At 42.6% G+C, this 11,150-nt stretch overlaps 1 protein-coding gene across 1 annotated transcript; it reads right to left on the reverse strand.

The window, feature by feature from the left end:
- Nucleotides 1–603: 603 nt before the first annotated feature.
- On the reverse strand, nucleotides 604–9,628 carry LOC311225524 (delta-like protein 4). The gene is made up of 11 exons (XM_084310843.1): nucleotides 9,208–9,628; nucleotides 8,848–9,099; nucleotides 8,542–8,599; nucleotides 7,715–7,978; nucleotides 6,973–7,033; nucleotides 6,715–6,845; nucleotides 4,123–4,292; nucleotides 3,566–3,785; nucleotides 2,552–3,284; nucleotides 2,243–2,351; nucleotides 604–2,080 (listed from the first exon to the last, which is right to left on the reverse strand). The coding sequence occupies exons 1-11, from the start codon at nucleotides 9,259–9,261 to the stop codon at nucleotides 2,075–2,077; spliced, it is 2,058 nt and encodes a 685-aa protein (XP_084166969.1). The 5' UTR covers nucleotides 9,262–9,628; the 3' UTR covers nucleotides 604–2,074.
- Between the last annotated feature and the right edge of the window lie 1,522 nt (nucleotides 9,629–11,150).

Genomic DNA, 11,150 nt, shown 5'->3' on the forward strand with positions numbered 1-11,150 from the left:
GCCTATGTTTTTACCCTGTAGCATTCTGATATTTGGTCTCCAAATGTAGAGTGCACTACAAATTGAATCATTTGAATGTATTATTATTATTAAAGTAACTGCCTAATATGCTGTGTCTCCAGGGTTACTGTTGGGGCAGTTGTGGGTCTCTGTGTTGCATTATCTCCAGAGAAGGTAACTTGGCAATGAATGGCCTCTGGGGGCCCAGTTTGCTATGCTCATGCCCTGTTAGTGAAGGGGCATATGCTGCTTTTCTCACCGACGTGGGCCAGAGTCACACTCCAAAGCATCTGCTTAGTTTTGTTAAGTAGTCCACCCCCCACCCCCCCACCAAAGTTTTCTAGCTTATGAGGCTGGTGTCCAAGCCTATTATTGTTCATGGGATACGTACGATAAATCATACATATTCTATTGTTTTTGTTACTTTTGCTCTTCTGCGAAACATGATGCAATGATCTACATTTTCATTAGACAACAATGAAGAACAAAGACTGCAAAAAGTAGGCCTATTCATTTTCAGTTTTTTCTTTAATATATATATTGTTTTGTCTGAGCAATTGCTTACATTGCTGCCAATTACAATACTGTCCACTGAATGATTGTGAGCATGTTGATTTCACATCACATTGATACACGCCTCTCCTGGCCACACATATGGAATCGTCAAGAGCTGCTACAAGGCCATACATCATCTAAACGGCGAAGCCACGTCTTCACCAGGCGACAGAGTTCAAATAAAGGCTCTAGACCAGTGGTTCTCAACCTTTTTGCTGCCCCCATCTGGGAAATGACAGTGGAGAAAGTGAAACACATGATGAGAATAGTCTTGTTTCTCTCATTGCGTCAACTTCTAGCAAATGAAATTGTGAAATTATACTGTTCCCCATTTTTCTTGGGACCCCCTTATGGACCCCATCTTGAGAACCGCTGTTCTAGAAGATTCCAACATTTAGGCAGATTTAGATCTCTATTTGAGCACTTACACTCAACAATAAGACCAACAAACAACAGTGTACCAGATATGTATTAATTGTTTTTAAAGCAACACCAACAACATTTAAAAAATAAAATTCAACTTTTTGGGGTATCAACTTAAAAACCGATGTACAGTTCAGACTTCTAATCTTACCATATAAATATACATTATATACAAAATAATCTTATAAAACATAGTAAGAGAAAGATCAGTGCTTCATAATATTAAATAACTAATGAAATACTAATCTTACAAAATTATTGGTTCAGTCATTTCAATCAAAGGCGTCCTTGGTACGATAGTCACTTCATGTATTTCTTTGTCTTTATTTATGGGTGATCTTGCATAAGGAAAGAATTTCACTTCATCTTGACTTTCCCCCCTGGTGGTGCACTGTATTGTATCAATTTATTTATCTATTTTACCTCCATATTTTGTTGTGCAAAAGGAATGAAGTGGGGCACAATGTTGCTCTAAACCTATATGTAAGGCTTTGTGATCTGGGCTGCATACATTCTTTATCAAAAACATTACATTTACAAAACTGGCATGCCTCAAAAGTTCTTCAAAAATGAACCGTTTTTCAGTAGTTTTTAATCCACTTTTCTTTTTTTAGCACGGCGTTCCTTTCTATTTGCATAGCGCAAAGCCAGGGCACAGGAAACGGAAGTGGACGGCTCCTTCCACAGGCTTGTTGGCGGTAAGTTGATTGGTTGATTGCTAATTATCGCAATAAGGCGGAGAGGAGTCGATCCAGATAGTCCTCTTCTGCTAATCAACATTCTGGCATGAACAACCAGGCCTGTTGCCCTCGGACAAGCTTGGACAGACCAGACAAGGGCCTGATTCTACTACTGTACATCAAAGGCGGCACGTCCAAAAGTCAGATTCGCTTATTATTTCCTACATTTTCAGTCCTTACATTCTAACAAAAGTTGGTCGTTTTGAGTCCTATTGCATCCAGAGAGCACACAGGCTCAATCCAGTTATCAAGTTTTCAAGAGCAGCAAGTTGCATTTAAATAAATCCCAGTCTTTCTACACTTGTAAACAGTCCAGAAGATATCCGATGTTCAGAACGCCTAATATCTTCCATGTATTATACCTGAGAGAGAGAGAGAGAGAGAGAGAGAGAGAGAGAGAGAGAGAGAGAGAGAGAGAGAGAGAGCGAGATCATCAGTGATCAACAAATGCCAGGATTTATGGATAGAAGATAGAAGAATGCAAAGTCTGAAGAAACGTAAAAATACTGTATCCTAGAGCTTACCTCAGTTGCTATGACGCATTCATTGATCTCTTCTGCTATTACAAACACAGACTGGTACATTGAATCTCTCTGAGAACATATCGTTGATATTCCACACTCCGGCCTTTCACTGCAAAGGAAAGATTCTTTATGTTAACGTTCAAACAAAAACCGATGTCATGCATTGAAATTTAGTTCCAATATTTAGACATAAAGCACTTTATACATACAGCACTTCAACAGGGGGTAATAAAGCATATAATAGAATAGTAGGAGTCTTATAGAAAGCACCTTATTAGAACTGTCAAAAGTGCTGATTACAACTCTTACCTGTACATTCTACCCAATGGCATTTTCTCTTCTAACGTCTTTTCACAGTTTTCGTCTTTGTCCACGAGGGACAGTTCACCCTTGTACCCCTTGGAGGCCTTGTAGTCCAGGTGGTAGTGGTTGACGTGTTTGTGGTTGAACTTTTCCCTGGGGCAGTCCACCTCCAGATCAATCTTTTTATTGTTGTTCTTGAGCTCCAGAGTGGAGATCAGGTTCTCCTTCTGGAAGAGGTTGTTCATGGTCTCGGAGTCCTGCTCCCGGGACCTCTGCTTCTGGACGTGTCTCAGGACCACCGACACCATGCAGAGGAGCACCAGGAGAGCCACCAGGCCCACGCCTAGGCAGATGGCCGCCCAGTTCAGCCCATCCCTGGACTCCCGGTCCCTGGTGGGACTGGGGGTGACGGTTAATAAAGGCACGTCGTAGGACTGGCACTGCGGGCCACTGTAGTGGGCGGGGCAGATGCAGGTGGGCTGGCCCTTGGCCCCGGAGGCACAGGTCCCTCCATTCAGGCAGGGTTTAGAGGCACAGCGATTGGTGGGCCTGTCACAGTTGCGGCCCGTGTACCCGAGGGAACAGGTGCAGGTGTAGTCGTTGATGCGGTCCATGCAGGTGGCACCATTGGCACAGGGGTTCATGGCACACTCGTTGATGTTGACCTCACAACGCAGCCCCGCGAAGCCTGAGCGACAGCTGCAGAGTCGGACGTTACCCTGGATTACGCAATGACCACCTGGAGAGAACAGAGCAGCGTTATCAACAGCCGTCCAGTCATTTATCCTTAGGGGGGGGGGGGGGGGGGGGGCCCGGGGGGGTCTATAGAGCAGGGTAGGAGATTCACTGGGACTCTGCCAATTTGCCTGATGCCCTCACAATTGCAAAAGAATGCCTATGATGAAGAAAAGATTGAAAATGGACTAAAGTGCTACGGCATTACTACTGAGAAAAGCCCCCTACAACCAGTTCACGTGGTTTATTTCCTACCCTGCAATTGAGGAAAAGTGATCATTTTACCATTAGTGCATTCCAATGAGGTACATCTGTCTACTTTCTTCTCGCAGTTGAGTCCAGTGTAGCCCGCCGGACACTCGCAAACGTAGCTATGTCCGTTGTCCCTCTCTCTGCATTTCCCGTTGTGGAAGCAGGGCCTATCCGAGCAGGTCAGCATCCTGTGGTCACAGTGTGTCCCCTCGAACCCCAGCAGGCATGCGCACCTATAACCACCGTCGGTGTTCTGCAGGCAAACGAAAATAAAGTTTATCAGCAACGTCCGCCTCAAGAGGCATTTCCAGCATAGTCGTAGCACAGTTATGACATGTATGATATATGTTGGATTCAGTACGTTTTTATATCAGATTTTCTTTATGGCGCCACATTCATACCCCCCCCCCCCCCCTTCCCTTCTTTACCCCCTGTACGAATTCTATTTACAGTAGCGGGTCTGTGAACTGGGTCAACCAGCGACTCAACAATCGGTAGCATCCTCCTGGACTAGCAGATAGACTGGGGCGAAAACAAAAACAGGAAAGCCTGTGTTGTGGGAAAGGAGAGAGAGACACATCCGGACTCACCAGGCACTGGCCTCCATTCCGACAGGGCTGGCTGTCACACTCCCTGACCTCCGTGTCGCATTTGACCCCGGCGAAGCCTGGCTGACAGGTGCAGGTATAGCTGCCCTGACCCGTGTTCATGCACGTGGCGCCGTTTGCACAGGGCTGGTGGTGGGTGCAGTAGTTCAGGTCTGTGGAAAAAATGTGTGGGAGATTAAGAACGTTTCTTTTGTCTCTCTTGTTATCTTTAGTCCTGTGTATGTTCTTCCACCAGGTAGCCGTTGTCATATCATTATAGTTTTTTTCCCTTTATCAAGGCTGTGTTTTGTTCTGTAACCATGCCATAATGACTCATCACACTCTAACCACAATTCTTCTTCTTGCCGGTTTGGAAACGGACCCTAAAGACACCATGAAATGGCATTTAGAAGCCATCTAGCTACCATAACGTGATGTATTCCCAGGCAAAACAGGATAGTCTACAACAAATAAACATCTGGGAAGGATTTGATTTGATTGTTCCACACAGTGGGTGCACCATAACAAAGCTGGATGCTAGCTACGGCATCCTAGCCTGCATCAGGCATGATATGCAGTAAGTTAGCTCTCCCCTGGGTCTGAAACAGACAGAAATATCAAAAAAAAATAAAGTCACTTTGTTTGTCGGGGTCTTGTCTCTCATCACGCAATGAATTCCTAGACATGTCAATACACAAAAATAAAATGTCCTCTGTACTATCCACTAAACCTATAGCCACAAGCCTCATCGCATGTGTGTGTCACTGCATGACGACATTGTCAATGTGTGCAATGAATAAAAACGTCTTCAAAGTCCAGTTTAATCTTAATATTTAATCTTATGGACACATTGATGGTCCGTTTGCTGCCACAAGGGATTTCTCCTTTGGCTGACTGGTAGATGTTTGGTTTCTCATGCAGGAGACCCAGGTTCAACTCCCGTCTCTTACAATTCCCTAAAAATGGATGTTTCCCAGCAGGGTGAGGTCGAAGGGGGGTGACTATAACAGAGTAGCCCTGCCTGAAGCCTAGTAAGACTAATATCTCCTTTGACCAGGAGCGATATGACCACCCGCATTTCACTGTATGCCCTGGTATGTATGTGACAAATAAACCTCTTGATTCTTGATATGAGAGACAAGACCCCAACACACCACCATGTTGTGTCACCATGTCAAAGTTAATTTATAAACCTTTTTCACCAGAAGATTTCTTTGTTTGCCTATTTATCAATGTGGTTTTCAGAACCAATGGAGCGAGAACCTTAGCTTGCATAACGTTAGCATTCCATCAGTCTGCCGCTGAGTGCAGACCTCACCACTGCACCTAAATGCAGTGGATAAATCCCTGCATGAATACAATTATTTTTAAAGGTAGAATCTGTAATGTAAATCTGTAAAAAAAAAAAAAAAAAAAAAAAAAAAAGGCAACCTCTAGGCAAAAGATGACTACACGATACAGCACTTTGTTTACAGTTTTTGTTTTTATCTGATGTGTGGATTGGATTGCAGTGGGTATAGGGAAGGGGTTGCTACTGCAGGCCACACCTGATGCTCTACCAAGAGAGATCTGAAGAAATTCACAGTATAATAAGTTACTAAACTCCAATCAACACTTCAGACCAAAACAAAAAAAATAAACAAAGTGCAATACCAAGTGCATACTCTTTTGCCTATAGGTCATTGTTTGACGGCATTACAGATTATACCTTTAAGCGAATATCTTGGTTACAAGATATTGAGTTTGCTAAGCAGTTTTGTATTTCTAGGTGGCTATAGGCTGTTATATGTTTGGAAATAGTATCTCTTCAGGCCAGCCACACTACCCCAAAACAGGCACTTGGCTGTTGAGGTGACGAGGCTACATTGGGAGCCAACTTGGGAGGGGGATAGTATAGACCTATCATACTGACTGTACATGTTGTAATTATTTTGCCCAAATAAGGAAGGGTGGCTCATTTGGCATGGGAAAATGTATGGGTTATTAGCTTGATCTGTGGTTCACACAACAAGGTATTCTAATATAAATGTCTCTCTCTGATAAATCAGGGGGTTTTCAATTTCAAAGCAGCAGCTAGAAAAAGAGGGGAAATCACTAGCCAAAACTAGCTTAACAACGTAGCTCAGGTCCCCTGACGTCACCAGCATTCAGTGCATTCTCTTATTGGGGGTGTAACAAAATGCCAACATCCATTTAGTGTTAAAATGTGGCTCTTAAAGTTAGGCTAGTTAGCGAAACATAGAATCCTCCTTTAAAACGCCATTCTACCTCTCAATGGAAAAGATTATTGATAAAAGGAAAAACACTGTTAATTGTTGCTGTTTTTTTTTCAAAATGACAACAACATTTGAGAGGTCAATTAAAAATTATGTTGTGATATTATTGGCAGTAAATTTGATGCTGTCCACTGGTACATAATGATACAAGCACTACAAATATGTTGTTGCACAGGTGGGAAAAGTGATTGGATTTGGATTAAATATATTATTTTTGTCATATGTACTGTAGGTGCACGAAATGACCAGGGGAAATGAGATAACAAGATGAAAAGGACATTTTAATTTAATTGTTTCTTTATGGGTATCACGGACTGACCTTGATCACAGAGCAGGCCTCCCCAGCCCTCCTTGCAGGTGCACTGCCATGGCTCTTCGCAGGTGCCATGTTTACAGGACGGGTGGCGTTTACACACATCACAAAAGAGGCCCTGCCAGCCCTCTCTGCATCTGTCTCACACACAAACAACACACTGTTACTGTGGGTTCATTATCCGTCACATTTATAGTCACTCGCTCTTGTTCTAGAGAGAGAAAGAGGGAGAGTTGCCCAATCCCAAAAGTAAGAGGCACTCACTTGCATTCCCCTGGCAAGGTGCAATTTCCATTCCGTTCGCTACACCCTCCAAGACAGATCGCTGTATAAAAGGGGAAAAAGACAATTTAAAGGCTTAATTATAAAATATAATAAGCTCTTCATTTCCCATGTGTCACCCTAAAACACCATTTTCACTAAATTAAACCGGTTACCTGGCCATTTCAAAAGAAACCCTAATTTGCTGCGCCTGTTTGGTGCTGTGTATGTGACATTGATTTTGCATGGTTAGAAGACCAGTGTTAAACGGCTGGTTAGTCTTGAGCAGATGCTTGTTCTCAAAAGCAGACAGCTGCCCCATTGTTATCGGTAGGCAGTTCGAACCCTGTTTGCAGCTGCTGCCCCCCCACCCAACAATAGAGCCCGCAATTTAGTGGCGCGTGGCGGACGATAATGCCGCGATTAACCCGGCGCGTGCTGCTCACAGAACGCCGCCCTGGATTATGCTCCCCGCACGCGCCTAGAGAACACACTCAAGGTAAAAGGAGTGAAGTGCTGAAGTGATCTCCGAATTCAAATTGCACAAAGTAGGCTAATCTCCAAATTCAAGAGCGTTTTGGTGCACACCCTTGACCGGTGCATATAGGCCCGATTAAAGGGTTTATCGGCGCAACACATTTGAGCATCCGTGCATATTCCAGAAATACCCTAACTATGACTATTTATGACCTTTATCAGAAACAAAGAAAAGTGCCCATACGGTGTCTTTACTCTGATTGCTTACGTTCTTGGCAGTATTCTCCTTTCCATCCCGGCAGACAGGCTATTTGCCCATCAGGCTTGCAGGTGTAGTGGCCAAAATGGTCGTCTCTCGAAGCGCATATTTTGGAACAAGTGTCCCCGTAGTAATTGTCATTGCAGATGAACCGGTATGAGTACCTTAGCTCTGTCTGCGTCCCGCTCTGCACATCCTGGGACCACTCATGCCCTATTCCCAACTGTCTTTGGATGGCAAAAGAACTAATCAAGAATTCAGGGTTGGTGGTATCTGTGAATAAAATAAAATAAAACACATTAGTGTTGGCCTTGGCTATTGTGAAACAAGACAAATTCTCAGATGGAGTCCAGGGCCTGTTATGCAGTATATTATTATCCTATACCAAACATGTTGCATTGTGTCTGGACAATCTGCCAGCTATATTTGCATCAAGTACTTTGGCAGTAGGCCTAACAGTGTGAGATTTCCTCTTCCTTTATGCCAGGAAAATATATAGCCTAGCCATTATTCCTCGTCCAAATCGCCAAACAAAAAGGTGTAAAATGCAGGAAACGGACGTCATAGGATTTTGGCAAGGCCTTTATATTCTCACTTAGGTCTGCACACTTTCCCACGCCATAAATAAACCAAAAAGGAAGTGCAATTGTGTTGTGCGGGGATATAATTGTAAATACGTGCTCTGTGGCACGCAGCACATCCTAATAGTAATAGACATCAGTCAATTCGTTTTAAAAATTCCAAGTGTATAATTTATAGGAGTTACTAAATGTTACAAGGGGAAATGTCTAAGCCAGTGTCATGTCTCCCTCTAGCGGTGTCTGTGCTCCACTCACCTCCAGGTTGATTGGATGTAGGAGAATACCAGGCTTCAATGACTAATGAGAAGGCACCCTATGAGAAACAAATACAAAATGTAAAAAATTCGGTTCTTTAGCCCTGCGATAATGTTTGTTCAAAACATTTGCTACAAACCACTTGTTTACCTATAGTTTCGTCTACTCCGTGCACGATCTTTAATTGATCAGGTAGCATTTCAAAGGTTAAACTGTAGATCTGATTCTGACCTTATGGCACACCATTATTGGCTGAATGGCTGGCCCATAATAATAACCCCATAAACAGCGAGAAAGGCGCCTTACCGGCCACGTAAAGTTGAGCGGCAGCCGGAGTCTGCCGTCGTCGTGCATGATGCTGAAGGTGTCTCTGCCCAGGACAGGTGTGATGCCTCTGCCAAAGATGCAGTCACCAGGTGAAACCACAGTCTGGAAGTTCTTCAAACACACTCTGAAAAAAGTCCCGCAGCCAGAGCTGCAAGTAAGTCCATTCGCCAGCAAACCTCTGGTATTCTGAAACTGATGAAGATCTATCTCGAACACACCTGATCCCAGAACCTAAAATGATAGAAATGAGTGAGCACACAATTAATAACACATATTTGTATTTATGTATTTATTTATTGTGGTAATGCTGCTGGTACTGCATTATACATGTTAAAATACCTGAGTAAATAATGTTATAATAATTGCGAGGATAGAGGTTAACCAAACGGCCATTCTTTAGAATTTATGTGCGTATCCTTTGAAAATCAAGCTGTCCTTCCCCCAAAAAAAGCTCTTATTCCGAGTGGTGAAATTGTGTGAAAAGTTGAAAAGTGATAATAAATAATCCTTCTTCAAAACCCTGTATGGCGAGATCCAGCTCTACAATCCGATACCAGAAGAAGTTGAAAAACAGTGTTATCCAGTGAAAAAAAATTACAGAAATATCGGTAACGTCAATATCCACAGATTAGTCATTCTTCTGTCTTTATGTTGCCCATCCATCGTGCCGGTCGAATGTTTTTGTTTGGTGTTGTGGTGATGCAAGTCCTGCGCGTCAGTCATTCAGAAACACACGTCTTGTGTTGCCAATAGCAATGAGTACTTATGTCGGTACATCAGTTGTGGACCATAGCGAGTCTCAATGAAGGGCGTTTGACTCGCCTCCCTGTTTATATAGGCGACTTGAGTGTGTGTCATTAGAGACACGTAAACCACGCCCACTCTCCAGCTCCGCGTCGCAACTCTCCACCGTATTTCATTCATCAACATACTGATATCATAATATATATATATATTTATATAAATAAATATAGTTAGCAACTTCTATACACAAGATTTGGTTAAGTGAAAAAAAAATCTTGTTTATAGATTATAGAAGTTGCAAACTATATTTTATACAGGCCTGCACAGGGCAATATTTTCAATCGCCAAGAAAGTGTCGTGCGTCTTTGCGCGCGTCGTTCTGTGTCTTTTTGGGCGCGTGCCTGGCCCCACATCCCTCTTTATTTCTCGTGGGTGACCTCACACCCTTCTCCGTTGTCCACTATATTTATTTTAGATATAGACGGCTAAGCGGGAGATAACCCTATAGCTGTATATGATAATGGTCGTCTCATTTCAAACTGTCCTGCATCGAAATAATAAATCTTTATAGGATCCCAACTTTTAGAAAAAAAGGGAGCTAAAATGAATAGCTTACAATAATATTATGTCTTGTTCTTGTTGTGTAATGCAACTTTTTAATTAGCTAATATTATTGTCGTTCTTAGACTTGTATTTTGAACAGTTGTGTTATGCATTTGTGATCATTGTCATTCAACCTTTTCCACAATTTTCATTGTGAAATGTATGCCTGTATACTTTCTTTAATCTATAGTTTTGAACAATAATAGGCCATGGCATGCCAGCTCTGTATAATTAGTACACATTGATGTTTTTTTGGTCATTATTTTGTATATAATTTGTGTTAATCATTTCAAAATATATAGCAGAAGATAGAAGATAGCAGCAGTACAATTAAATTATCTCAGCTCTCACTTACCCACCCACTCACTCACTCACTCACTCACTCACTCACTCACTCACTCACTCACTCACTCACTCACTCACTCACTCACTCACTCACTCACTCACTCACTCACTCACTCACTCACTCACTCACTCACTCACTCACTCACTCACTCACTCACTCACTCACTCACTCACTCACTCACTCATTAATTCATCACACACACACACACACACACACACACACACACACACACACACACACTCACTCACTCACTCACTCACTCACTCACTCACTCACTCACTCACTCACTCACTCACTCACTCACTCACATTACATTATACTATAGTATAAACTATATTCCTGTTTATTTATTATGACCAGGAAATTGACCCTAAAAGCAGAGGGACCTGCTGTTCAGCAACCTTTTATTGCATGCAGCTCACAATTCCCTCATAAACGAAAGCGTCGATTGTGCAAATTAAAGCTGCAGATTGTATCCTAACACAGCACTGTTTGTTGAACTTGTACCCACCACAGAGTCAATTGAATAACTTTCCCCTCTTTTCATGTTAAAGCAATTGTTGAGAGAGGGAAAGCTAAATGAACCAAG

The sequence above is a fragment of the Notolepis coatsorum genome (assembly GCF_963971535.1).
Source record: "Notolepis coatsorum genome assembly, chromosome: 3".
Classification (NCBI taxonomy): domain Eukaryota; kingdom Metazoa; phylum Chordata; class Actinopteri; order Aulopiformes; family Paralepididae; genus Notolepis; species Notolepis coatsorum.

Excerpts from the sequence above, each read along its gene's own strand:
- LOC311225524 (XM_084310843.1), bottom strand. The coding sequence starts at position 9,261 with ATGGCCGTTTGGTTAACCTCTATCCTCGCAATTATTATAACATTATTT. Across the intron at positions 8,600-8,847 it reads CGCTCAACTTTACGTGGCCG|GGTGCCTTCTCATTAGTCAT; the intron begins GTAAGGCGCCTT and ends TGTTTCTCATAG. Across the intron at positions 7,034-7,714 it reads AGGAGAATACTGCCAAGAAC|CGATCTGTCTTGGAGGGTGT; the intron begins GTAAGCAATCAG and ends CCTTTTATACAG.